Here is a 26327-nt window from a genome sequence, read left to right on the forward strand (position 1 = left end):
GCCGTTGTGCGCTGCGGCGGTCGGCGAGCGGGGGCGCTGCAAGAGGCGCTCAAAGACGTGCCCCCGCTCGACCTCGCCGATGACCTGGTCGGCGCGCAGCCAGCGGCACTCGCGCGCCGTCGCGCCCTCCGCGGTCGACGTGTCCACCCTCTCGATCTGAGACTGGTGCACGTACGGCACCTCGAGGAAAAAGGCGACGTAGCGCCCCGCGCGGTTGATGATGCGAATCTTGGCCTCGTGGCGGAGCCGCAGCGCGAGGACGGCGGGGTCGCCGAACGCGCCCGCCGTCTCCTCGGTCAGCTCGCGCGCGGCCGTCTCAAACGCGTCCTCGTCCGAGTCCTCGCGCCGTCCCCCAAAGTCGCTGAGCAAGCCAGCACGCGTGCCGTTGGTGGCGGTCTGCATCAGGAAGTGAACGCCCTGCCCGCGCCGCCGCACAAACGGGATGACCCCCGCCGCCGCCACGTCGAGGCCACCCACGTTGTGCCCCTGCAGCGCGAGCACGCCTGGCCGCCTGCTGCTGCTGTGACTGGCGCTCACGGCTGGACGTCTGCCGCCGCCGCCGCCGCCGCCGCCCGATCGCGCCGCGCGAGGGGCGCCGTGCTGGACCGCGCTGCTACCCGGGACGAGCGGGAGGAGGAGAAGGAGGAACGGGGGGAAGTAAACGAACGGCATCTTGTCCTTGTTTCGCGCCGCGCTGGATGCCATTTCTCGTATGATGCTTCGTGCGAAACAACAACAACATGCACACAGACATGAAGGCAACAACTATGCAAGCAACATAGCAACATGCATTCCGATTTGGCAACATGAACATCACACTTAGATAACGCACCGTCATTCCCCGCAATTAGTTTGACAACATGCCCTGGCAACATGCAACAAGTTAAGCCCAACATGCGGCAACACAAGTCAACTTCAACTCGGCGGTAAACGGCCGTTCCAAAGTGCCCGCCGCACGCCGCCTTTCAGGTCCAGTCGTCGGTGTTCGCGGGAGCTCCCACGACCATCGCTGCTCTCAGAGCTGCTGCCCGCCGCGATACACGATGCCGGTGCCGACGCCACCGCATGCGGCACAAAGGACGCGCCCGTCTCCTTCCGTCGGGCGGCGGCTCGCCCAGCTGCTCGTCTTCGTCCTGACGCTCGGCACCCCACCGCCAACACTCAACAAACACGGTACAGGATCGATCGAGTGCACGCTGCAGAGGCAGTGTCGTCCCCCCTCCCTCTCCCCGGCGGTGATGGCGGTGTGACCGCATCGAGCTACAAGAGGAGCTTGTTCAGCATGTTGTTGTTGGCAAATCAAGAGACAGAGAGAGCTCACACAGAATCACAGCGGGAGGAAATCGGCGAGTCGCAATTCCAGGGGTCGTTGTGGCGGGCCACCCTGTCCAGAAGGCATGGAATAAATCTGCAACTGGAGAACTGCGCGTTTCTGCCGTTGCCCAGATTCTAGGGGTGACAAAAGTGGAAAGGGGTTTCTTTTAGAAAAAAGAAAAGAAATCCAACGGACAATACCCAACGGCGCATCGGGCATGGTCCGCGCTTTGGCAATCAACCTGCTGCTTTTGCTGCTGCCAACGTCGTCGGCTCGCACCACCACCACCATTCGCGCGCCTGGAAGCGCGGCTCGGCTGCTTGCCTCACCGCGCGCTGGCGTTGCCGATGACGTGGCGGACGCCGGCGGTTTTGATCCGCTCGCCCGGGAGCTGCGGGCGCTGAGCCCGGCAAAACGCGACGCCTGGAACGCGTTTCGCACGCGGCAGCTCAACGACCAGCGTCGGCGGCGCAAGCAGTCGTGGGGCCAGCGAGGGCGGGCAGCCGTTGAGCCGGGAGAGATTTACGACATGGACGACTTTGCGACGCGAGAGCCTGCTCCGGCGGTGCTCGGAAGCGACCCGGTGGAGGGCTCGCCTCGCGACTTGAGCGACGACGCTCTCATGGACGAGGAGCAGGCGAACCTCGCCCTGCTGCGAGAGTTCTTGCGTGCGAGGGACGACCTGAGTGGCCGCGTGTCTGAGGTGCGCCCTCCTCCAGAGGGGGACTGGGGGCAGGGATGAGGAGATGCTATTCTGTTATGTGTCGCGGGTGGGTCTTGTTTTGTCATATTTTTTGCCATTTATTATTTTTGCGCGGCCGGGATCTGGCCTCTGCCACGAGGTGCCGTGCCCGCCGTCTCTCACACCAGACGACACACCGCACTCCTCTCACGCGACCTGGAACGTGGAAGGCTGGAACCGACGACCTCTCTCGTGCGCTATGGAGTCTGCGCGGGTCGCTCTGTGGGGCTCGGCGGGGCTGGGTCCACCTCGCGCACCACACCGTCGGGAGAGTCGCCTGCTGCGGCCTAGTGTGCTGTGTCCTGTGCGAGCTCTGTGACACACAGCTCACAGGCCACATCGGGGTATGTGTCACATTATCATTTTATGTGTGACGCGCCGCGCACAATACAAATGTACATAATAGTTGGCGCCCCCCCGCCCCGCCCGCCCGCCCCCCCTATTTTTACTTCTTCCGCAAGGCGACGAGGTAAAAGTCATGGCCCTCGAGCGTGTGCGGCGGCGTCCTACCCGGCGCGCACTCCTCCGCCGGCAGCACCTGCAGGCCGTGCTCCTGTGCGCGAGTCGGGGGCGCGTGAAAGGCGAGCAGGAGTGTCGACTCGAGGGCTGTCAGGCGGGCGTGCTGCCGGTGGGCCGGCGGTTGTGGCTGGGGCAGGAGTAGAAGATGCAGTGTCAGCCAAGGGTGCCCCACGTGCGGCCGGCATGGCGGCAAGGGGGTGGGAGGTGAGGGGCGGGGCAGCGGGCGCTCCTCTGCGAGCGACTCGAGCAGCGCTGGCGTCGGCAGGCAGGAGCGGGCGACGGCCGGGTTCCCGCGGTGCTCGCCGGCAACGAAGGCGGCGCCTGCGCGAACCAGACACGCTTCCGTTGACACAGCTTACGGGCGAACGGGCTCTCTAGCCTCCGTCTCTCCCGCTGCCTCTCCCCTTGCGAGCGAGGCAGAGGGGGAGGGAGCGGCCCACAAGCTCCGCCTCTCTCACAAGCCCCGCCACATCCCCGCGCCTTGCGCGTGCGCGATGACGACCCGCCCCCCCGAGCGGACGGCCGCCGCAGCCGCGCCGACGAGGCAGCTCTGGTCAGCGAAGAACTGCGACGCGCCTGCCGGGCGCAGGGACGCGCGATGGGTCGTAGACGCCAGGCCTGCTCGGCCGCAGGCAGACGCAGCAGCACGGCACCACTCGAGGAGCACGCTCCGGGGCGAAGGGAGCTGAAGGGAGGGTGGGGGTGCGCGAGCTGCGGTGGCGCGCTGCGGTGGCGCGCCATTGAGCAGGCAGCAGTCGTACTCGCCCGACGGGTCGAGCTCCAGAAAGTCGGCGCCTGTGTTCGCGGCGTGACAGGCGGGGGAGGGGAGGGGTGAGGGTCCCGCCCGCAAGAGGCGCCGACGGCCTCAAGAGACGGGCGGCGCGTCTGAATGTCGCGGCTGGGTGCGCGGCGGCGGCGGCCGCGACCATCCGAGCGGAGAGGTCGATCCCCAGGTAGCGGCCCGCGTCAGCGCCGGCTCGCAGAAGGTGCGGCAGCAGGGCTCCGTCGCCACAGCCCACGTCGAGGACGGCAGGGCCTGCGGGGGAGGGGTGGTGCCGCGTCGGCCGTGTTGGGCGGGGCATGAGGGCCCAGTCTGGAGGCGGCAGGAGGCGGCTCGCGCGAGAGGCGGTGGGAGGCGAGAGCGCCCGCAGAGGCGGCGCAGCCGGCGATGGCGTCGATCTGACGACGCGCTTTCGCAGACATGCCGGATTCGCCGACCGACCGCTGCCTGGCAGGGATGTAGGCGGCGACGGCGTCCCAAAAGAGCTCAACCAGCTTGGCGTGCGCCGCGCCGGTCGGAAGCCCTCCCTTGGCCTCCATGAGCGCCTGCGTCGCCGGAGGCTGCGTCAGGTGCGGGCGGAACGCCAGAGTCCAGGGACGGCCACGCCTCGAAGAGCTCTGGCTCGCTGCGGCTGAGCGCTCGCATCGCATTCTGGAAGCTTTTTTCCTGCGCTACATCGACGTCGCCGCCGGCCTCCTTCAGCAGCCGCTTTGCAGCGGCGTCAAGGCTGGTCTGCTTGGACGCAGCCGCACCAAAGCCGCCGCCTGCTGGCCGCGTCGCCTTGCCTTTCCGTGGCGACGCGGCGAGCGCTGCGGCTGGATCGGCCGCCAAGGCGATCAAAATCCAAGCTGAGGCGCGACAGCAGGGGTGCATGTGGGGCTGCAGCGCCGAGATGCGCTGCAAACCCAGTTGATCAGCGACGCTCGGTGGGCTCTTCCAAAAGGCCCTCACGTCACGCGCAAAAAGAATTCAACGCGGTGAAATATTGCACTAATGGCGCTCACCTGCTGTCCCATCTCCTCATAGCGCTTGAACGGCGCTTCACTTGAATGGCGTTCGCTTCGGCCGGCCTGCCGCCGCCGGCGCTCAACGCTGCCGCTGCCGAGGGCGCGGCGCGCGGCCGCGACGGCGCGCAAGAGGCCGATGATGGCCAGAGACTCGGCGTGAAGCGCCGCCTCGACGGCGAGCTCGCGAGCGCGCGCGTCAACGACGACGACGCCAAAGAAGGCGACACCATTATGGTGGACGCCGCACAGATGGCCGCTGCGGCGGCCGCCGGCACCGACCGCGGCACGAAGCGCCTGCTGCACGTCGCGCTCGCGGCGCGCGACGGCTCGCACATCCCGGACATCCAGAACACGACGGCGCTCGTCACCGAGATTCGACAGCTTCTGAGGAAGACGCCAGGCTGCGAGGCGCAGCCGGCGAGCGCGATCAGCGTGCCCGTCATCGGCACGTCGCGCGCCATCTGCGTCGCCTTCAGCGGCGAGAGCGAGGCACGTGCCTTCCTCGAGCAGTACGCCGGCGGTGGCGTCCTACAGCTCCCAGCGCCAGACAACATCACCATCACCTTCGCCGCTCTCGACGCCACCGTGTGGGGCAAGCAGGCGGAGGCGCGCGAGACCCAGGCGACCATCGACTCCGACGGCCTCCTCGCCATGAGCGGGGATTTGTTCCTTCGCGCCAAACGGTGGCCGCCCTGGACGCTGGACCCTACCCGAACCAGCACCCGCGCTCACGTGCCACGAAAACGCCCAAGCGGCCGCACGCCACACCACACGCCCACGCCCCACCCTCGCCTGGCCGCCATCCAAGTCTCTGCGCGCGGACGCGCTCGCCGCCACACCACTGCCACCACCCGCACCTCCCTCTGCGTCGCAGACGGTTGTGAGTGTGGCCAAATGGCTGACGAGGAGGTGAGCGCCGCGCCTCCCCGCGCCTCCCCGCGCTGCCCTTCGCGCCACGCGCGCGCGCGCGCGCGCCTCGGCGCTGCGGCTCGTGGAGCCGCTCGGGCGGCGGCACAGCGCCTTGTCGGCCGCGCCCTCGTGCCGCGCCCTCGTGCCGCGCAGAGACTGAGCCTGCGCCTGTGCCGTGCTGCACAGAAGCCCGACGTCAAGGAGGGAGGCGATGCCATCAACCTCAAGGTGGTGACACAGGACGGCAGCGAAATCTTCTTCAAGGCGCCTCGCACCTCCCGCGCGCGACCCGCCCGGCGGCGTGCGTGCCGTGTCCTCGTGTCTGATCCGGCCTCTCTGATCCGCAGTGCAAAAAGACGACGGCGCTCTCGAAGCTGATGAACGCCTTCTGCCAGCGCCAGGGCATGTCGCAGCAAGGCGTCCGCTTCCTTTTTGATGGCGAGCGCCTCAACGGCAACCAGACACCCGCCGAGGCGCGCCGCGCTGCGCCGCTAGAGCTCCCCGCATCCTCTTCCGCCGCGCCCGCCTCTCGCCCTCCGCGCTCACTCGCCCTCCGCGCCCACTCGCCCTCCGCGACGCCCCAGATGGACATGGAGGATGGCGACGTCATCGACGTGATGGTCGAGCAGCTCGGTGGAGCCTGCTGAGGCTGAGGGCAAGCAGGCGGCAGGGGAGGGAGGGAGGGCGGCGGCGGCGGCGGCGGCGGCGGGGCGGCATGGCGTGGGCCGCGACCATTCGGGGAGGCGGGTTGTCCGCAAGAAGGGCATGCGGGCGCGAGCGGAGAGGCGACAGGGCGAGCCGGGCCTACGCGCCTTCTGCCCTGCCGGGCCCAGTCGCGCCGCACCTTTCACCTGCGGAGAGGCAGCGCTGCCGCCGGCCTCGGGATGGTTCCATGTTGTGTGGGAGCACGGCGTGGGCGCGGAGGACGACCGCCGCCTTCAGTGTATGTGTATTCTCGCCACCCCTTCTGTACGTGCACTCGGGCGAGGAGCAAGGGGGTGGGAGGGGCAGGGTTCGGGTCGTGTTTTACGTCGCGCTCAAACAATTGGTAGCCAGGTAGGGCGGGAGGTGCCACAGACCTAGACCTCCACACTGGAGCCTCCACTGCGACTGGAGAAAGGAGTAGGATAGAAACCTTGAAGGCGCAGGCACAGGTACAACAAAAACATCCTCTCGAGGTACAGGTAGTCCCCATAATTAATAGGTTTCACCCACGGCACTGGCCGGCAGACTTGCACCCTACTTAGCTCAGACCCGAACCCAGCCCAGCGCCGATCAAGCGAACTCCCTGGCAATATGCAGCTCGGCGTCGGCGAAGTCGTCCGAATCTTCGGCCTCACCTCGGATAAGGGCCGCGAGCTCAACGGTCGCGAGGCGACAGTCCTCACGGTCGGAGACCGGTGCCACGTCGAGCTGGCTGGCGGCGACGCTGTGTCAGTCCGGAATTGCAACCTGGTCCGCGCCGGCGAGTACGATTCGGACGACGGGTGGAACGTCGGCCGTGTCGCGAAACGGCAGCGGACAGAGCCGGGCAGCGCCAGCAGCTCGGGAAGCTCGAGTACAGCGCTCGCGGCCTCCAGCGCTGCGCCCTCGCCAGCCGGAGTGAGCGAGGAGGGCGCCGTCTGGCTCGTGCTCTCGTCCTACTCCTTTCCCGAGGGCTGCGCGTGCGTCGCAAACGCTCCCATCGCCGCCGCCTTCCGCTCGCTCGAAAAGTTTGAGGTATCGGTCCAGTGCGATGACGATGCGAGTGAGGAGAGGCACTTCAATTCGGAGGCGCTGCTCTACTCGCGCGCCGCCGCGGTGGCCGCTGGCGTGCCCTTCCCGCTCTCGCAGTGGATGCCCCTCGGCAAAAGTGGATTTGTCGCTCGGGCCGCCGCCTCGCTCCCCTTCTTCGGCCCGTTTCGCGCGCTGCAGGCACACGCGTCTGCAGCACCGATCCTGCTCCTCTCTACCATCGGCACACGGCTGCAGCACAGACCCGCTCTCTCCGGCGCTATCCATCTCGATCCATCCCGAGTCCACCTCGGGCTCTGCCGCAGGCGTACCAGATCCTCTCCTCGGGCAGCTGCGAGGCGCTGGCCAAGTTCGAGAGCGGCCGGTGGCCGCGCCCACCGGCTCGCGCAGCGGCGCGAGTGCGAGCAGCGCCTCTTCACAGCTCTGGCTGTGAACAGTCCGCCCACCGGCTCGGACAACGCGCTGCGCCTCAAGAACGAGGCTGGTCGCTCGATGGGGTCGGCGCCCGAGAAGCGGCAGCTCGGCAAGGTGTTCGGCCTCGGAGCGAAGACCGCCATCGACCTCGTCGAGGCGGCGGTGAGTGTCTTCACCGCTGCTGGGTGCCCTCCTCTGCTCCGCCTGGGTGTCACCAACACAGCCCACGACGCGCCCCGGCTGCCGGCCGGCTGCCGGTTGTACCACGCCTCCGCCCCGACGGTCGGCCGCCCGTCGCACTCGCCTCTCAGGGTCGCTTCGACGGCCTCACGCCCGTCCGCTCCGTGCCGAGCCTGCTGCAGTCGCCGCAGCACCTCGCGAAGCTTGGCGGCGACAAGCGGGCGGGCTCGCGGCCCTAGATGCGGGAGACTGAGGTCCGCACACTCGCAAAGACACGCACTCGTTGCGCTCGTACCCGTTTAAGGTACCCCTGTCTTCACGCGATGCTCCACCGCCGCTCCCTCGTTTTGACACGCCCACAGGCTCGCTGCTCGCCTCGCTGCGCCACTTTGACGAGCTGCAGGAGCCGGTCAGCGAGGCGGAGGCGCTCGAGATGCGGAGGTGAGCTGTTTGGTGGCGGCGCTGCTTCACCGCACGCCAACCCCGAACCTTCTTGGAACCTTCCCACAGGCACGTGCTGTCGGTAGTGCGGAGTCACCACTCGGCGCGGGCGGGCGAGCGGCGAGACTGCCCGCCGCCGCCGGCAGGCGGCGGCCCGTGCCGCTGCTGCTGGCACGCGGACCGACGGGCGATTTTGAGCGAGACGACCCGCGATGACCCGCGATGACCCGAGACTAGGCACGCGGATTTCATGGGCGGCTCTCGCACGCGCGGCCGCGCGGGCCACGATGTGGACTTGCTGCTCTGGCACGCGACGGAGCCAAACAGCTGGGGCGAGGGCGAGGAGGCGTGCGTGCTGCTCCCGCTGCTGCGCGAGCTGCTGCTGCCGGCTGGCGGCGCGACCGGCCCCGGCCTGCTCCCCAAGGAGGAGGCGAGGCTGCAGCTCGTCCGCCGGCCGCACGCCGAGAAGCAGCGGCGTGACGCCGACGGCGCGCGCGCCTACCTGCCTCGGCGCAAGGCGGCGGCGGCGAGGGACCGTGGCTCGGACATACTACACGGGGACTGGCACGACAAGGCGTATGGCATCTGGCGCAATACTGCTGGCCGACACCGTCGGATAGACATCGTCGTGGTCGCGTTCCCGGACGAGCTGCCGTACGCGCGACTGACTTGGACCGGCTCGCGGACCCTCAACCGGCTCCTCCGCCACCGCGCGATCCAGCTGGGGCTGCACCTCACCGCAAACGGCCTCACCGCCCACCCGCCCGCGGGCCGAGGCCGGCAGGAGACGACGGTCGTGCTCGACGCGAGGCCGGGCCGAGAGAGGGTGGAGGTGGCGCTGGTGGGGCACGCGCCGGTCCCCGACTGCACGAGCGAGGAGGAGGTGCTGAGGGTGCTCGCGGGAGGCACGGACGCCTTTGCGGGCATATACGACCCGCTGATGCGGAATGCGTGACGGAGAGATACGTATATGCGTGTGTGCATGTGTGTCTGCTATGAATGTTTTTATTCACGTGTCACATGGCCTTTTACGTGTTTTGACAGAGTGCACGTCCGGGGTTATCGCCCCGCTTCCCGCGGCCCCGGCGCGTCGCGCGGCCCGCTGCCTTCGCGCTCGGCTTGGCCTTGTTGGGCGGCCGTCCGGAAGGCTTGGCGTGCGGCTTGGCGGGCCGCGTGGGCTGCAGCGAGTCGCTCTCAACCGCGTCTCCGTATAGAGTCGTGCTCCACTCGGCGGGCGGCGCGTCGGCGGGCGTCGCGCGGCCGCCGAGCAGCCCCTGCACCAGCGCCTCGACCGCGTCGTCGGCGCCCGCGGCGCCCTCGCCGCCGTAGACGAGGCGCGGCGCCGCGGCGCGCACTGCCCTCTGCAGCGCGCGCACCTTGGCACGCGGCATGCGCAGCAGCCGGTGGAAGAGGCCGCGCGCGGCGTCGGCCCACGAGGCGTTGCGCGCGCCGACGTTAGTGAAGTTCTCGAAAACCGAAGCTGATGATGCGTCCCAGTGCCACGGCCACAGCCGCAGCTGCGCCGGGTGCAGCAGTACGGGGATGCACCCCACCGAGACGGCGTCGGCGATCGCGGCGCGCGCGACGGTGTCGCCAGGGGGCTGCAGGCAGAAGGTGGCGCGCGCGTACCACGCCACTGCGTGCAGCGCGTTCGCGCCGTTGGGTAGTGGATAGAAGTCGTGGCACGTCGAGTTGTCGCGCGCCGCGCGCGCGCGGCACTCGGCGACGAGCGCGTCCCGCCACGGGCGGAAGCCGAGCGCGGTCATCGACTTGTGCGAGTAGCGCCCGATGGCCATGGCCACGTGGACCGGCCGGGCCGTCGGCGACGAGGTCGCGGGCGGAGGTGCGTCGGACGCGCGGCCCGCCAGCGCAACGGGAGTGCGCGCGTGGCCGAGATACGGCACCGAAATGGTGCCTGTGGGCGCGAAGCCGCACGCAAAGCGCTGCACGAGGAGCGGCTGGTTCGCAGCGATGCGCACAATGCGCGCTGCTGGGCATGCGGCGTCCGCGCAGGTGCCCGGCCGCGTCGCCTCGCAGCCCCAGAGCGTCCGACAGAAGTTGGGAAAGTTGCCCTTGTAGAAAACGAGGTCGGGGTCGAAGAAGCCGATCACCGCCAGCCGCCACCCGCCGCCGCTGTCGACGCCCACAATGAGCATGGAGCCGACGCACTTGTGCTTCTCCTGCTCCGCCTCGAGGCGCTTGAAGTAGTCGTCCTTCTGAATGGGTGCTGAATGGGTACTCCTGAATAGTGGGTCGGGGCGCTGGAGGAGCACAAGTGCGTGAAGGGCGGTGATTCGATGTCTCTCAACGGGAGGCGGCGCGAAAGAGGCGGGGCGAGCGCTCTGGGGGACGTGCAACCGACAGAGGAACGGAGGTCCGCTCGGGACCGTTGTGCAGCACACCCCACGCGTGCGATAGGCAGACGAAGTAGAGGAGCGGCACACGCCACGCGTGCGATGACGAGTAGTCGTCGCCATCGCGGCCGGTGGCTTCCAGCTGCGTATGCAGCTCGGCCGCTGCAGAAGCCTGCCATCCGGTGTTTTGAGACCGGACGCCCGAGCGGCCCGAGCTCTGTCGCGGGAGATCAAAGAAGAAATCTCGGGCGCAGGTCCCGTACCATGCGGAATCGACCCCGTGCTCAGTCTCGACCCTCAGTGTTTTTTTCGGCCTGCACAGCCCCCAGCTCGGCGCGCCTCAAAGGGCGGCTCGCCCCAGCTTTCCCCTCCGGCCGATGGCCGGCGGGGGCGCTGTCGGAGCGCGCGCGTCTCCGGCGCAGACGCGGCCGCTGCGCTCCAAGTCCAGGGCGCCGCGCGGGGATGCTCCCCTTCCGCGCGTCGAGGCGCTGCCAGCGGAGCTCGTCGCGGACCTAACAGACCCAACACCAACCGCCACGCGCGCGGGCGTGCATAGCATGTCTCGCCGAGCCGGCGACCAGCTCGGCGGCACGGCCGACGCGGACCGCCGCTTTTGGAAGAAGGTCGAGGAGGATTCTACCCTCCTGCGCGTTCTGAAGCGCACGGCGCTGCAGAGGGCACCCCTCGAGTGCCGCGCGGCGCGGGAGGCGCGTCTCTCGGAGCTCCTGCAGCCGCCTCTCTCGCTGCTGCGAGCACGCGCTGTGTGCTTCCGCCGCGAGCCGGGCGACTCCGACGGCTCCGCGCTCCACGAGCGCTGCCGGAGCTGGGACGCCGCCCCGCTGGCCTCCCCCTTCAGGGCCGAGGTGGACGTGCTCGACCTGCTTGCGGAGTACCGCATAAACAGCGGCAACAGTGTCGACACCCAGCCCGGCGAGGAGGTGGTGGCCTGCACCATCTGCGGCGGGGGCGTGGACTCCAGGCCGCCGAGCGAGGCCGAGGTGGCGGCGGGCCTCGCCGTACGCCTCGCCATTTACAGGCCCTGCCTGCACAAGGCCTGCGACGCGTGCCTCTCCACGTACGCGCTCTCGTCCGGCGCCTCGGCCCTCTTCCCCTCCAACTCGGCCGAGGACGCGGCAGCCCGCCGCAGCTACGAGGCCCTGGGCAACGTGGCGCAGGCGGTCATGGGCGGCCACCTCAAGTGCCCGCTCTGCCAGGCGGTGGTGGAGTGGCCGTGGCGCCTGACTGCCCCCCTGCTAAAGGTGTGTCGGCCGGTGGCGGAACGGCGTGCGCCGGTGGCAGAGCCGCGTGCGCCGGTCGGCTAGTTTGGCCACTGGAGAGGGCGTTACTCCCACTCCAAGTCTCTTCGGAGATGTAGAGGATGGACGGCGGCTGCGCGCACTCAGCAGCAGCAGCAACTCCGCCATCTCCGTGCCCGGCACGGACGCACACACCCAGGAAGCCACTGGGGGTTACGTGCCACACTAGTGTGGAGCGGCAGCACTGCACCCGTTTAGCGCGTGTCATCGTTGCGCGGCGTGTGCGCGCACACACAGCGCTCTGTCTCTCAATGTGTCGGACTCGCTCTCGCTCGAGCAGCTCTAGCTTAGTTAGCGCTCGCCCGTCGCTCCAAGTCCATATCTCACTGCACGCGTGTAAAGTACGTAATGCTGCAACATGCAAGGAGACGGGTGCAGGAGAGACCATGTGCTGTGCTCAGCCGGGCGCGCGCACGAGTCTGGGCTCTCTCTGGGTCTGGCTGTGCACGCACACACGAGACACTCTCTCTGAGAGTGAGACGACGAGTCACGACACACCGTGCGGAGAAGAGATGCACGTGTGTGTATATACTCGACGGGGCTCTCTCTTCCACAGACACACACAGTTGGCGCACAGCAACAAGCGCCACACCGTGTGCTCACACGTAGGGTTGTCGGGTCATGCACAGTACTCAGTAGAGGGTGTTCCACCCGCTCGCACCACCCCGCGCGCTAGTGCGCGTGAGTGGCGTGAGGAGGGGAGGGCCTCACAGGGCCAGGGCCTCTCCCCCATCCGCAGGCCGCGCCAGGCGGAAGGCCTCCTTCGCCTCCGGGTCCGTCTTCGCCGCCTCGCGCAGCGCCTCCTCGTCGACGCCGATCTCGAGCAGCGCGAGGGCGTAGCCGCGCCGCACCAGCAGCGCCAGGAAGTTGTCGCCGCTGGTGCGCAGCCGCTTGGCCTCGAGGGCCGCCGCGTTCTCGTCCTCGAAGGCCGCCCAGGTGTCCACCGCGCGCAGCTCCGCCAGCAGCGCCCGGTTCGCCGAGAGGGGCTCCTCGGCCTCGACGCTCGCCAGCGAAGGGAAGGAGTGCACACGCTCGTGCAGCGTCGACAGCTTGCCCTGCAGGTGCGTGCGCGCACTCCCGTCCGGGCCTGAGAGCTCCTCGTCCGCCTTGGCGGTCCAGGCAGGGAGGACGTCCGGCGTCCAGATCGTCGTCTGGGGAAGGGGGAAGGGAGGATGCAGTCGGGATGCAGCCGAGATGGAGCCGAGATGCAGCCGAGGTTGGGGGCAGGGAGAGGTTGTGGGAGCCAGGCTGGGGTGGGGGGGGGGGGGGGGGCTAAAGTGAGGAGGGGGCTAAAGTGGCCAGAAGGGGGGCGGTGGGGAGGAAAGAAAGTCGGCCTAGCTGCCTCCGCCGCTGCCGCGGCGACCAACAGAGACACGAAGTAACGGGGGTCGGAACCCAACCGATATCTCGTAGCCCCCCCCATTGGGGAGAGCCCGCTCCGTGGTCGCCAACGGCGGCGACTGCGAGGCGAGCAGCGCGCGCGGACGACGAGTGGCGGGGGCTGGGATTCGCGCGGTGTGGCGCGGCTGGGGGGGTGCACGCACTCGAGAGGAGGAGCGACAGGGTCGCGCGGTAGGGTCGCGAGAGCCTGCGGGGGGCCGAGGTGGGAGAAGGCCTGAGTGAGGTAGGGGACGCGGCCCGAGAGACGGGGCGGCTGCGGGGTGGTGGGGCTGTGAGCATGCGTGCGCGGCGTCCCTCCGTGTTGAATGTGACAGAGAAACGAGAGATATTCCGTCACAGGGCAGTGGCTCAAAAGAGAGCACCACCGACAGATTCAGCTGAGAAGTGGCGCGGGGAGCGGTGGGGCACACGCCAGGTGGTAGACTCACTGAGTCGGCCAATTCCTCCTGCAGGCAGGTTGACGGGCCGCGGTCAGCATCTACCACAAGCGTGGGGTCTGGTGAGGGCGATCGTGAGTGAGCCCGCAGGTAGGAGGAAGCGTCAATGACCATTCCTGCAACCACCGCAGGCTCCCAATGTAGCAGGGGTAGCGTGTGAGAGCGCACCGGGTCCACCCGTCGGACGTTTTGAGGCGGCCTCTCCGGCCTATCCAGAAGAAGTTACCGACGCACGCCCAGAAAGAAGAATTTAGCCGACGAGTAGCCGGGTTGACAGGCGGGCGACATCCAGTTGTCAGATGTCACGATGCATCCGAAGGGGACCCCAGCGCCGGCATCATCCGTAGAGGCACGAGTGTTCGAAGAGAGAGTGGACCTGAGCAACAACATGACCTGTAGGCAAATGATCGGAGTGGGAGTCAGAAATGTGGTCCTTGCGCGAGGGGAGCTCGATAGACTCGAGGGGCCAGGATACGCCGCGAGGAGGACGGAGTTGCGCCGAAAGGCGAAAGAAGCCGCGAGAACAAGGCTCAAGGGACCGGCAGGCGGCGGCGTCGCAGGACGAGGCAGAAGAGAACAACGCGACAGAGGAGGAAGTGACAAGGGAGAGAACAACGAGGGTGGGACGACCGCGAGGTGGCATGAAGGTTGCAGCGAGAATCGGCGAGAGACTGCGAAGAGAGATAGGAAGAGGCAGACTCCCTAGGGTGGGCGACGGATAGCGCACCACACACCTCTCCTTAAAATCCCTGTGTGGTGGCGGCGTGCCGTCCTCCCATCCCTCCCTTGGGTTGTCTGTTTTCTTTCTTTCTTTTTACGCCTGCCGGCGTGCCGTCCTCCCATCCCTCCCTTGGGTTGTCTGTTTTCTTTCTTTCTTTTACGCCTGCCGGCAGCATATAAACCCATCTGAGCCCGAGCATTAGTACTCGTATTACGCATCTCCCCTCCCGTGTGTGGGCAGTAGCTGACCGTGTTGAAAGTGCTGCACGTTTTTCAGAATTTCACCCTCTCTCTCTCTCTCTCTCTCTCTCTCTCTCTCTCTCTCTCTCTCACGCCGGCCTCACTTGACTCTGCAGACTGCTCTCTCTCCTCTACTCTCGAGCTGCTCTCTCTCTCTCTTCTCTCCCCCCCTCCCTCCCTCCCTCCCTCCCTCCAATCGTTCTACGGCCGCGCTTCAGGGACCGGACGATATCGTCCGTCCCTGAGGCAAAGTTGCTTTCAACCCCAAGGAAGCAGAACTCCGGTTCCGTCGACGATAAAGAAGAGAAAAGAAGTTCGACCCGGGACCGTCCGCGAAACGTCCCTCGGTCGCACTTCGGCGACAGTCTCGCTTCGGCCTCTCGCCGCTGGTACTGAATATGCGCAACATCCATCCGTCCACAACCAATTGGTAGAGCACACCTCGTCTCTGCGCCACAATGGCTGCGTGACGGGCAGCTCCCAGTGTGGGGCAGCTTGTGGATTCATCACAGCGTTGAGATCAGGATGGAGCGAGTTGGACCACTCAGAAGCTGACCTGAGCAGTGCCCCTGTCAACACGGTCAGGGCAGGAAGGGCGGACATGGACCCGCTGCGAACTCCCTTGTCTGGGCAGTAGCTGCCGGCCGTGAATCCCTTCCCGGACCAAGAATAAACGTGCATGTGCGATGCGTGCCGGCGTACGTGGAGCGACCGTTTACTGGCAGATGGATGTGGCAGTGCGGGTGTGCCGCCGTCTCGGTGTGTCCACTCCCTAGGAGTGTTGACGCTACCTGAGTTCGGCAGCCGCCCGCGGTGATCATGTGGACCTGGTGCATGCGAACTCGCTCGCGGCTCAGCTGCGGCTCGGCTCCGGCTGTCGGCGTCTCGCGTCTCGCTCCTCTGTGCGGCCGCATGTCGAGTGACATTACTCGGCTCTGTCCTCTTTGGTCTGTCCACAGCTCCCTACCAATGCCTGCCCTGCTGCTCTCTGCTGAGACTCCCCCCCCCCCCCCCAACGACCACTGTGCAGGCTAATGCCGCTCACTGCCGAGACGACGCACCAGTCGTTTCATTCGACCTCTCTAGCACACCACACAAGCCCACAGAAAACCTAATTTTTGAACGCGGAGGCCTATGGCTTGTGTGAGCGACACTGCTCGGCGACTGCCGGCACACTGTGAGACCATGGGTGTGAGGTAAAACCACGCTACCAGCGCTTGGTCACATCGGCCCCGAGGTCAGATCCTTCTACTCTGTTAGTGACAAGACTTGTCTACTGGCTGGAGCCGAGCAGGAGGGCCAGGCGCACAACCCCTGGTCAACTCACGGTCCACACCCCGTAGATTTGTAAGAAGCGCATCTAGCGCGGGCCGGATGATCGGGCTGGAGCTCGAGAGAGATCTTCACGTAAACGCACAACCCCGGGCCCGATCTTCACGGGGACAGCCACCACCCTCGCCTTAAGACTATGGCAGCCGCTGCGCTGGTCGCTCGCATGGGCCGCACCGTGGCGCTGTCCTCGGACATCGCCACGCGTGTCGTCTACAAGCGGTGGTTCCTCGAACAAACCTACGATACGATCGCTGCAGAGCTTGAGACGGGCACAGCGACTCCCAGTCGTAGCAGCGACCCGACGAAGGCGCTGACACGATGCAGACCGCCGCACGATCGGAGCGGTTCGTGCAGGATCGGTGAAGCGCGAGCCGACGCACAAGCAGCTCCTCGAGCCGGCCATGGTGCGTGCCTTCGACCGTTCCCGGCGGCAGAGTGTCGAGCGGCGGCGGAAGCGGGTGAGAGTCACCCAGTGTGAGCCGCTTCGAGGCAAAGGCGAGGACGCGCTCGGTTGGCACGAGCCAGAAGCTCTTTTGCGCGTCTTCGCCGCCGCCGCCGCCCGAGCCGCATGCGCCACCGCTCGCTAAACCAAGCGGCTCTGTGAGCTTGGTTGAGCGTGGCATGTAGATGAACGGCTTCTTCGCCGCCGCCATTAGTGCTGCTGAAAAGTGCGAGTCGTGCATTTTCCACATTAGAGTCGCCATTCACAGCCTCGTGGGGCCGCGAAAACTGTGAATGCGCGGGACCAGGTGGCTCTGGGAAATCGTCTGCCCAAGTTTGCTTCGGAGCTGTGTGTCGCAAATTTCGCAGTGACAAATGGAGTCCCCGCTCGAGATGATCGGCGCACTGCTTCACAAACAAAACAAACTCTCGCGCATCGCGGTTTCTACCACGACGCGATCTTTGTCAAGCGCAACAACTTCAACCTGCTGCTCCACGAGACGTTCGGCGGCGGCTTCTCGCCCACCGCCGTTCTCAAGCTGCGCCGCCTCGCGCGCAAAGTCGCGCGCGGCAGCGTTGACCGCACGGCCTACTCGCCCAAGTACTCGCTCTCTTTTATGTCCCACCATGCAGAGCGCATCTCTCTCTCTGTTGTGCGAGGCGTGAACCGCGCCATTCGCTCTCACCTGGCAACCCTGTCTGCACGTCTCGCGCGCGCGTGAACAGGGCTCCAGGCCCCAAATTACGTGTGAGTGTTAGAGTTGTTTGGTATTGCTAAAAATCTCTCTCTCTCAAACAAAAATCTCTCTCAAACACAAAATCTCAACAAACACAAAATCTAAAAATGCACAAAATCTCTCTGCTTCAGGGCAAGCCCGACAAAGAGAAAATCGGGATGCTGAAGGCGCTCCCGCTTCCTCCGCCTGCGAAGATCATCCTCGGAATGATGCACCTCTCGGCAGAGGCCGATGCGTTCAAACTGCTCAAACCGATCGCAAAGGAGTGTGGTGGCCGAGAGTGCGGCGAGCGCCGGATTTTCGACAAATTCGCTGCCATGAGCGACGCGGAGATCGCTCACGGACTCGCTGCTCTCCCGCCCGCCAAAGCTGCAGCGGCGTCACTTTTTCGCCGGGCTGCTCACTGGGATCAAGGTCATGCAAGCGCGCGGCGAGCTCGACGACGACGACGACGACGAGTTTGGCTTCGGCTCTGACGACGATGACGAGGAGTACACGTCGGACGAGGAAGAGGAGGAGGAGGCGGCCGACAGGGCGCAGAGGCACTCCATAGGCTCGGCGGTCTGGTTGGCTGCGAAGCGGCAGAAGAAGTCCTGAGTATTACTGTCAGTGAACTTGCCGTACGCGATGTCGTTGGTCGGGTTGATGGCGAAGGCGTTTGCGAGGCTTGGATTCGCACGACCCGCGTCCACGGCGGTGTCGAGTTGGACAGTGTGGACATCCGAGTACACACCAGTCGAGATGTCCAGCTCAATGAGCTTATAGACGCCGACTTGCTAGACGATTTGCATCGGGTTCGGGTGGTTCGTGCAGTCGAAGGCTGACACAGACGGGGACGGCGGCGGCGACGGCAGCGACGGCGGCGTGGGCGGCGGCGGCGAAATGGGTGGCGCGTTTGACACGTGGCAAGCCGATCCGCGCGTGGTGAGAGGGGGCGTGGAGGAGGGGGTGAAGGGGGAGGCTGCGGGCAAGGGACGGAGCTGGGAGGGGGAGAGTGTGTGCGCGCCTTCCAGCCGATCCAGTGTTTGGGAGTTATCCAGTCGGCGTGGTTCAGAGATGTCCAAACAATGTCTCCACTCGCAATCGCCCCGTCGGGGCCGTCGGGGCCACAGAACTGTACGGGGCCGTTGGGGCCACTCACCTCGAGGGCGTCGGAGTATCTGCCGCACACTCCGATCTCCGTCCCCCGGTCCAGACTCCAGTGTCGTAGTACGAGCCGTATGAATAATTTTTATCGGGCAGGGCGGCTCGAGCAAAGAAGTCGACCGACACCAGCGGCAGCATCGGCACGCCGGAGAAAGTAGATAGCCAGTGCGCCTCAGGCTGCGCGCAGCCACAAGCGTCGTGACCGAGACAGCTGCTGCGTGACGCGCCTGGGCAGGAGCGCGCCCTTGTGGGTACTCGTGTTTCGATTCCGGCGGGCACTTGCAATGAAAAGAGGCGGGAAAAGAAGTTGCTGGCCCGCGTTCTAAGAGAGAGAGAGAGATTTTAGCGTGAGCCTTGGCCGCCTCTGTCAGTGTGCCCGTGATAGTGAGAGACTGCCAGTGAGAAGCCGGAGGAAGGTCGCTAGTCGAGAGAGATCGCCAGTGGAATAGGGAGTCCACCGTGCTGCGAACCTGTCGCTCGCTGTCCCTTTTGTCAGTAGCAGGAGAACTAGGAGAGCGCAACCAGTAGGAGGCCCGCGCCTGCCCCCGTGCCGCCGGGTGCAACTTTGTCCTATACGAGAGGGGAATCCCTGGGACCCTGTCGTGTGGGTGAACCCTGCCCAGCCCCCCCCCCGTGTCGCGATGCGCTCCCCGCTCCCGTTCCCCTGTGTCCCTGATCGTCCTTACAAGATCCTGCTCGCGCAGGTGGGGACCCTGTCCTTCTCCCACCCCTTGTTTGGTGTGTCCGTTTTATTTATTTATAGAGAGAGATTTTAGAAAACCAACAAGAAAAAGAGAGAGTAAAATTCTTTTTACATTCTTTTGTACCTGTGTTAGTGCCAGTGCGCGCCAGTCCCGTGCCCAGTGTTGTGCACGGCGGTTGCAAAATTCTTTTTGACAGCGGCACATTATGCTCCGCAGCTACGGCTCGCCGACACGGCCTGCCCGCACGCCTTCCCCGAACCTTCTTGGAAACTTCCCACAGGCACGTGCTTTCGGTAGTGCTGTCACCACAGTGCGGCATAGGCGGCGCAACAACGCCACGCGGCTCATCCCGGAGGTCCTCGTCTTCAACGGCCGCCAGAATCTGCTCAGTGGCAGCTTTGCGCCTCGAGGCCTCGGCCGTTATGCTGCCAACGTGCGGCGGACAGTCTCGATTCACCCGGGCACGACGACACTCTTCTTGGACGACAAAGGCTGCGCGGACACGTTGTTGAGTCATCGTGAGATTGGCGCAGCGCTCGCGCAGGCGTTCCGCAACGAGGCCGACGGCAGGCTGCGGAGCGATATGTGCCGTCTCGCACAGCTCTATCGTCACGGCGGCTACTACTTCGACAACGACATCGCTCCGCTCTTTGACCTCCGCCGCATCATCGATGCCGACACCACCTTCGTAACCGCCCTCACCACCACCGCCTTCCCACAAAATCCTCGCGGGTTCTTCCAGGCGTTGGCTTTTGCCGCGTTAGTCTCTGTGGGCCCCTCGAGAGGTCGCGGAGCCCATAACCTCGTCTGGTTGTGTGATTAGGCATTCCTCGGTGCGGCGCCGGGACATCCGGTCCTGGACGTGGCGCTGCGGCGCCACTTGCGCTGGTACGACGCCAAGGCGAGGCGGGACGCGGCGGAGATCCGGCGCGTGACGAGAGGGAACACGCGGCCCAACGTGGGCACAGTGCTGCTGCGGGACGCCTTCCTCGAGTGGGCGGGCGGGTCGGCGCTGGCGGAAGCGGAGGCGGGCGGGCGCGTCTCACACGGGTCGCGCCACGCCTCGCAGCTCCTGTTTGAGGCTCCGCGCAGCTCCCTCGGAGCCGCCTATAACGCGTCGCGGCTCAGAAGAGCGTCGCCGCTGTGCGCGTTTGTGGTCGCCGACCGCCGCAGCCGACGGGTGGGGTTGATCAGCCGCGTGTTCGACCAGAATGCCGGCGTGTCGTGCTTGCGATGACGGCGATGGGGCTGTGATATCGGTAGAGAGCGTCAATCTCTGTACGTGTGCAGCACCTCTCGGCCCGGGGTGCCGCGGGGAGGAAGTATTGGGGTATTGTCGGCACAGTAAGAAACGTACAACGGTTGGGCATGACACGATGCGGCAGGGGCAGCCTGGCACGGGGCACGAGGACACACAAGAACATTACGACAGGCTGTGTACATGGTGTACAAGACCGCACGCGACGACACGACACAGTACGCGTGGGTTCTAGGAGGCGCGACGGCGGGGGGTGGTGCCGTCGGGCTGCTTCGACTCCGTCGCGGGCTGAAGCTCGGTCGACGCCGACATTCCTTTTTCCATCAGCCTGTTCGCAGCGCTGAGGAGGGCGCTGAGGGCTATGACGCCAGAGATAGCACCGAACGCCCACAATGTGATCTTCCACACGCTGTGCGTGCATGAGCACGCGCCTTCCTTCTTCATGAATAGTGTGTTGCATTTGGTCGAGCAGGTGACTGGCCGCACGTCCTCGCGGAGCGTGCCAGCGTCAGTCGAGGAGTAGTCGGCATTAGTGGGCGCGAGTTGGGCGTGAGTTGGGCGCACACTCTCACGCTCGACGGTTGGCGCGGCAAGCGAAGACATGATTATGAGGAGGCTGGCAGCAGGCATTACCTCGTGAGCCAGGCCGGGTCGTTCTTTGCGTGCAAGGCCTACCCACGTTTAGAGACCGCGGCGATTCTCGCCGCGAATCTCTAAGACACGCTGCAAAGAAAACGAAGGCTGTATGTATGTTCTATGTAGCTCTTACGTACAGAGGAGGACTGCTGACATTTTTATGGATTTTCTTCAAAAAATCCTTGCTGCTCTATTGGTGCAGCCGGCCAAGTCGACTAATTCACGTTTCCGCCTGGGAAAAATACTTCTGCTGCGAAAAAAAGCTCGGAGGCACACCGTCGAAAAGGGCTCGGCGAGATCTATCGATTGGCACTATTTCCGAAAAATCGACTAGATTTTCCTCCCCCGGACCTCCCCTGCGCGCCGCAGGCGAAGCGAAATTCGGCTCCCTGCGTCGGTCGGCGCTCGATCTGGACTCGATCTGGGGCACCTATACAAGCCCAAGCATAAGTGAGGCTTAGGGCGCTAGGATCGGTCGCCAGGACGCGACAGAGACCGGCACCGGTCCGCATCATCCTGCCAGCCCGCATCAGCGCGCGCAGATGGGGGGGGGTGGCTTGCGCGCAGCCAGAGCTGCGAACGCGGGCGGATGCGGCTGCAGGTTGAGAAAGCCGTCTCGAGCGGCCTGAGTCAGATCACCTGCGGCGCGCGCCAGCGGAATGGGAGGAAGAATGTCGGCTCTCGTGCAACCGCAGTCAGCATCATGCGTGCACACCTCTGAACCGAGCAACGGCTCGAGGCATTGCCTGGCGGCCGCATGAATTTTCTTTGCCTTGGCCAGATCCGACGACGGCGGCGTCGCCTCCGGCTCGAGCAGCGCCACCCGCGCCTCATCCGTCGGGGCGGCGAGAGCGGATGCGGAGGGTGAGGCGGAGGTGAGAGGCGCAGCAGGAGAGGCGAAGAGTCAGATGTGGTGGCGCCGGCCGAGGAAAAGCGCAGCGCGTCGCTGATGAAAAGCGCTGACGCGTCAGCTGCTGAGCTTCCTGATCGTCGGAGAACTCGTCGGCTTCAGCTCCGGCGCTCTGAACGCGGCAGAGATGCCATCTCCCGCGCGACGCAGCGAGAGCGGGCGCACCGAGGACCAAACACACCTACGAACGCATGAACACGGCCGGAGACGGGTCAGTCGTAGGCTACTCATGTGTCCTCGATGGATGGGAGTGGCCTGGGCGCGAACGATTGGACAGAAATGGAGCTAAAAAAGCGCGCGTATCCCGTCGTCACGCTCGACTCCGCGGCGCTCCAGGAGGCCAGCGCGGTCGAATCTGGCGATTCGGCTCCAATCGCTGGCTGCTCCGGACCGGTCCCGATGGTGTGGGCACCGCGAGCGGCGCGCGGCGGTCTCGCGCGGGCCGTGTATACGCGGCGCGCTCACCAGTGTGAAAGATCGCGCTCTAGGCTGGGTGTCGACGTGTCCAAGGGAACGGACGTCGCCGAAGGCCTTAGTTCACGCGCCGAAAAGTTAAGTATATAGTAAGTACGTCGAAGCTCTCTAACTCGCCTCCTGCTAGCTGGGGCACGCTCCCACGCGGCTGGGGGCCGCTCTTCAGCAGCTCGATTAGGGCGTTTTTCACGCGATTTTACGGAATTACGGGTTGGAGGGGGGTGGCGGCACATAGGGGGAGGGGGAGACGCGCATCTACGAATCAAGTTGGTGCCGGCAAGAACATTACGACAGGCTGTGTACTTGGTGTACAAGACCGCACAAACGGCGCACGACGACACGACACAGTACGCGTGGGTCTAGGAGGCGCGACGGCGGGGGGTGGTGCCGTCGGGCTGCTTCGACTCCGTCGCGGGCTGAAGCTCGGTCGACGCCGACATTCCTTTTTCCATCAGCCTGTTCGCAGCGCTGAGGAGGGCGCTGAGGGCTATGACGCCAGAGATAGCACCGAACGCCCACAATGTGATCTTCCACACGCTGTGCGTGCATGAGCACGCGCCTTCCTTCTTCATGAATAGTGTGTTGCATTTGGTCGAGCAGGTGACTGGCCGCACGTCCTCGCGGAGCGTGCCAGCGTCAGTCGAGGAGTAGTCGGCATTAGTGGGCGCGAGTTGGGCGTGAGTTGGGCGCACACTCTCACGCTCGACGGTTGGCGCGGCAAGCGAAGACATGATTATGAGGAGGCTGGCAGCAGGCATTACCTCGTGAGGTAGGTCGGGTCGTTCTTTGCGTGCAAGGCCTACCCACGTTTAGAGACCGCCGGCGATTCGAGGAGATTGCTTCTGCTCGGTCTCCCACGTTCCCCGGGGGTCAGATTTCGATTCCTCACCGCACTCCGATTTCTCTTTGTCAGGCCATGTGCCGCTCGCTCGTCCGCCCAAGTGACTTGGACGCGCGGTCGAGGGCACCCCACCGTTCTTGAAGCGCGCTGGCGCGCACCAGCGATCGTCCCCCCACCAATCCACCCTTTTTTCTTTGAGGCTGTCGCTCCGAGAAAGCTCGTCTCGCAGCTGCGAGAAGGTATAATCTCGCGGCGAATCTCCAAGACACGCTGCAAAGAAAACGAACGGGTGTATGTATGTTCTCTACATATTCCCGGAGGAGGACTGCTGACATTTTTGGATGGATTTTCTTCAAAAAATCCTTGCTCTAAGCTCGAACTATCTGCCGAGTTAGCCGTTCGCCTTTCTTCCCCCCTCGCCCGTCGTCACCGCCCCCCACGCGCTCATCGCTCAGACAAAACAGATCTCAAGATCGAATCTCAACCCAGGCGGCGAGGACGCCGTCGTGGGGCCGCCGGTGGTGGGCCTTGTTGTAAAGGTAGTCGCCGAAGAAATCGACTGGCATGCCCCGCTCGAGCGCGTTTGTTTGAGCACTTGAGCACTGGATAGGGTCGATTCCGCATGGTACGGGACCCCTCGATCGTCTCACCCTCCCTCGCTGGCGTGCTCATGGGGGGGGGTCATAACAAACACGGTCCAGGATCGAGGTGCACGCCGCCGAGGGACCTCGGAGGGTAGATCGGGCGGTGTCGTCCCCCCTCTCCATCATCTCCGCGCGTTTGTTTGTTTATCAGTCACCTTCTGCCAAAAAAGTACCTTGCCGGTCACTATTGCAGGGCACTTTTGGGAGGGTTCCGGCTCCTAGCCAGATAGGGGGTCTGTTGACCACGACTCGCGCCAAAACACCCTACCTACCTACCTATTGCAGAGGGTGGATAACCCCCTATCTGGCTAGGAGCCGGAACCCAGCCTTGGCCAAATGATCCTTGTGGGCAGTCTGTTCTCTGCGGCGACCTCCGCGGCCACGCCGACCACCGCGGCCACGCCGACGACCGCTCTTCCGACGCTGGCCACGCCGACGTCGGCGGGCGCGAAGCAGGCAGGGTGGGGCTTCACGGTGGCATTGGCCGATCAGCTCGGCGAGGCGCTGGAGCCGGGCGTGTCCGGAGACAAGGCCGATGTGCTCTCCGGCGCGATCCTCCACGGCATGTCCTCCTTCATCACGCGGATCGTCCCGTCGCCGCCTGGCCCGCCTCCAAACCCGCCCAGCCCGCCGCCATCGCCGCCTCCGCCGCCGCCTCCGAGCCCTCCGAGCCCGCCGCCGAGCCCGCCGTCGCCGCCGCCCTCCTGCGTCGGCCTCGAGTCCGTCTCCCAAGTCGCGCTGGGCACGTGCGCCAGCCTCTCCCTCGCTCCCGCCGACGCGAGCAGCAAGCTCCTCGGCGACGACGCGGCCGACGCACTGGTCAGCTCACTCGAGGAGTCGACCATCGGGGAGCTCTTCCTGGATGGCAACACCGTCGGAGACCGCGGCGCCGCCTCGCTCGCCGGGCTCGTCGAGCGCAGCCGCCTCTCCCGCCTCTCGCTCGTCGACAACTCCGTCACCGACGCCGGCGCCTACCGCCTCGCCGACGCCGCGAGGTGGTCCGAGACGCTGCACGCGCTCGACCTCGACGGCAACCCGATCGGGGCGGACGGCGCCGTCTACCTGGCCGAGGCGCTCGCGTACAACCGCGCCCTGCGCGTCCTCTCCCTGCGCCGCACCGGCCTCGAATCCGCCTCCGCCTCCTCCTCCGCCTCCTCTTCTGCCGCCTCCGCCTCCTCCGCCGCCGCCTCCTCCGCCTCCTCGCTGCGCGTCGCCGAGGCGTTTGGCCGCTGCCTCGCCGCCAACGAGGCGCTCGAGGTGCTCTCTCTTGGCAGCCTCTCAACCGCCGCCGCCGAGGTGCTCGTCGGCGCTCTCCGCTCAAACTCTGTCCTCACCACGCTCGACCTCGGCGGCGGCACCCTCTCCGACAGGGCGCTCTCCGACCTCGCTCTCCGCCGCTTCGCCCCTCTCGGCGGCGGCGTCTGGCGCAGGCCGCCGCTGCCGCGCGCGTGCGCCGCGCGCTGCGGCGCGGCCACCTGCGGCGCGCTGCAGGAGGAGGGGCTCCGCTGCCCGCAGGTCGCCTCTGACTTTTGCGCGCGCGGCCTCTTTGGCGCTGGCCGCGACACCTGCGCCGCCTGCTGCACGGAGCACTCCCCTCCGTCCGCTCCGCCGCCGCCCGCGCCGCCGTCCGCTCCGCCGCCGCCCTCGCCGCCGCCGCCGCCGCCGCCGCTGCCGCCGCCGCCCTGCCTCGACCTCGATCCAGACTGCGCCGCCCGGAACCGCGAGATCTGCCGCTCGCGCTCGCGCAGCTTCGCGCGCGAGCGGTGCCCTCGCACGTGCGGCATGTGCCCGAGCGCCCTCTCCGCGGCGTGGGGGATCGGCTTCGCCGACTCGCTGCTGCACGAGCCGCGCGCGGCGTCGGCCCACTACCCCACCGGCGGCGGAGCGCGCACACTGCTGCTTGCCGCCGTCGGCGCCGCCGGCCTCGCCGCCGCCAGCCTCGCCGCCGCACGTGCGCGCCGCCGCGGGCATGGCGGATGCGGCGGCGGGCAAGCGCTCGTCTGAGCGGGCGGGCGCCCTTCAGAGAGGAGATCTAGCGACCTCCTCTGCCCTTCGCCCATCCCCGCACACGCCTCAGCCCAGCAGCGTCTCCCCCGTTTGGTCGAGCCCGCTTCCCTGCTCGGCGCATAGATCGGCGTCTGTCCGCCTCTACCAGATGATTGTACTCGTTCGCAGTCGCTCAGATCATGCTAGCATACGTCAATCCCCCAGGTGATACAATTCGTCAGCGCCGAGTGGTGCAACTCAGAAAATCACACCCCCGCAACTCAAGTCTCGAGCCGCGCGCGAGGTCGGGGGGGGGACGAGCTTGCAGCTTGCCCGCCGCGTACCGGGCTTTGATTCAAACAAAGGCTTTGTCCTTGTGGGGGAAAGGACAATATAATATACGGACGAGTGAGGAGTGTGTATCGTGTGTCGAGACTTCGTGCGTGTCGAGACTCGACAGGTTGCCAACTCGTCTTTCCATAATCCTCCGTACGTGAAAGCGCGGTGAAAACACCGTGATCACGCGACTCGTGTGTGTGTTAGAGTTAGTGTGTGCGACAGTGCGAGTGTGTGTGTCGAGTTCGTGTAGTCGGTGCGATATATCTTGTTACTTTACTCCATAGACCATACTTTCACCGTGCGCGAACACACATTTGCAGTGCACTGCCAACAGAGTAGTGCTTCATAGGAGCTAGGTCCTGGACCTCT

General features: G+C 65.8%; 8 protein-coding genes across 8 annotated transcripts; 7 read left to right on the forward strand and 1 right to left on the reverse strand.

Moving 5' to 3' along the window:
* Positions 1–1532: 1532 nt before the first annotated feature.
* EMIHUDRAFT_214194 (hypothetical protein) lies at positions 1533–2057 on the forward strand (the record flags this gene model as incomplete). Its single annotated transcript, XM_005764226.1, has 1 exon — positions 1533–2057. The coding sequence occupies one exon, from the start codon at positions 1533–1535 to the stop codon at positions 2055–2057; it is 525 nt and encodes a 174-aa protein (XP_005764283.1).
* Positions 2058–2502: 445 nt separating this feature from the next.
* On the reverse strand, positions 2503–4230 carry EMIHUDRAFT_214195 (hypothetical protein; the record flags this gene model as incomplete). The annotated part of the gene is made up of 6 exons (XM_005764227.1): positions 2503–2610; positions 3079–3152; positions 3225–3371; positions 3451–3612; positions 3761–3902; positions 3940–4230. 6 exons carry the CDS (start codon positions 4228–4230, stop codon positions 2503–2505), a joined length of 924 nt encoding a protein of 307 aa, XP_005764284.1.
* A 1393-nt stretch (positions 4231–5623) lies between these two features.
* On the forward strand, positions 5624–5920 carry EMIHUDRAFT_67295 (hypothetical protein; the record flags this gene model as incomplete). The annotated part of the gene is made up of 1 exon (XM_005764228.1): positions 5624–5920. A coding segment is annotated over one exon (297 nt), but the record flags the coding sequence as incomplete, so codon positions are not given.
* Positions 5921–6569: 649 nt separating this feature from the next.
* Positions 6570–8997, forward strand: EMIHUDRAFT_214197 (hypothetical protein; the record flags this gene model as incomplete). Its single annotated transcript, XM_005764229.1, has 5 exons — positions 6570–7133; positions 7313–7371; positions 7445–7629; positions 7964–8042; positions 8280–8997. 5 exons carry the CDS (start codon positions 6570–6572, stop codon positions 8995–8997), a joined length of 1605 nt encoding a protein of 534 aa, XP_005764286.1.
* A 1742-nt stretch (positions 8998–10739) lies between these two features.
* On the forward strand, positions 10740–12080 carry EMIHUDRAFT_357618 (hypothetical protein). Its single transcript, XM_005764230.1, has one exon. The coding sequence runs from the start codon at positions 10774–10776 to the stop codon at positions 11716–11718; it is 945 nt and encodes a 314-aa protein (XP_005764287.1). The 5' UTR covers positions 10740–10773; the 3' UTR covers positions 11719–12080.
* A 5047-nt stretch (positions 12081–17127) lies between these two features.
* On the forward strand, positions 17128–17617 carry EMIHUDRAFT_214202 (hypothetical protein; the record flags this gene model as incomplete). The annotated part of the gene is made up of 3 exons (XM_005764231.1): positions 17128–17285; positions 17353–17434; positions 17510–17617. The coding sequence occupies 3 exons, from the start codon at positions 17128–17130 to the stop codon at positions 17615–17617; spliced, it is 348 nt and encodes a 115-aa protein (XP_005764288.1).
* A 1756-nt stretch (positions 17618–19373) lies between these two features.
* On the forward strand, positions 19374–22949 carry EMIHUDRAFT_437500 (hypothetical protein). The gene is given in 4 exon segments (XM_005764232.1): positions 19374–19612; positions 19694–20291; positions 22425–22466; positions 22486–22949. The coding sequence occupies 2 exon segments, from the start codon at positions 19454–19456 to the stop codon at positions 20105–20107; spliced, it is 573 nt and encodes a 190-aa protein (XP_005764289.1). The 5' UTR covers positions 19374–19453; the 3' UTR covers positions 20108–20291; positions 22425–22466; positions 22486–22949.
* A 1006-nt stretch (positions 22950–23955) lies between these two features.
* On the forward strand, positions 23956–26017 carry EMIHUDRAFT_452324 (hypothetical protein). The gene is made up of 4 exons (XM_005764233.1): positions 23956–24221; positions 24354–24731; positions 24852–25052; positions 25809–26017. Exons 1-4 carry the CDS (start codon positions 23970–23972, stop codon positions 25824–25826), a joined length of 849 nt encoding a protein of 282 aa, XP_005764290.1. The 5' UTR covers positions 23956–23969; the 3' UTR covers positions 25827–26017.
* The last annotated feature ends 310 nt before the right edge of the window (positions 26018–26327 follow it).

The sequence above is a fragment of the Emiliania huxleyi genome (assembly GCF_000372725.1).
Source record: "Emiliania huxleyi CCMP1516 unplaced genomic scaffold EMIHUscaffold_60, whole genome shotgun sequence".
NCBI classification, from domain to species: Eukaryota; Haptophyta; order Isochrysidales; family Noelaerhabdaceae; genus Emiliania; species Emiliania huxleyi.

What these genes read in the sequence shown, in the direction of transcription:
- EMIHUDRAFT_357618 (XM_005764230.1), top strand. Translation starts at nt 10,774, where the DNA reads ATGGCCGGCGGGGGCGCTGTCGGAGCGCGCGCGTCTCCGGCGCAGACG.
- EMIHUDRAFT_437500 (XM_005764232.1), top strand. Translation starts at nt 19,454, where the DNA reads ATGTGCCGTCTCGCACAGCTCTATCGTCACGGCGGCTACTACTTCGAC. An exon ending in ATCCTCGCGGGTTCTTCCAG is followed by an intron (nt 19,613 to 19,693) that starts GCGTTGGCTTTT and finishes TTGTGTGATTAG; the next exon opens with GCATTCCTCGGTGCGGCGCC.
- EMIHUDRAFT_452324 (XM_005764233.1), top strand. Translation starts at nt 23,970, where the DNA reads ATGATCCTTGTGGGCAGTCTGTTCTCTGCGGCGACCTCCGCGGCCACG. An exon ending in CCTCCTTCATCACGCGGATC is followed by an intron (nt 24,222 to 24,353) that starts GTCCCGTCGCCG and finishes GTCGGCCTCGAG; the next exon opens with TCCGTCTCCCAAGTCGCGCT. An exon ending in CGTACAACCGCGCCCTGCGC is followed by an intron (nt 24,732 to 24,851) that starts GTCCTCTCCCTG and finishes CGCGTCGCCGAG; the next exon opens with GCGTTTGGCCGCTGCCTCGC.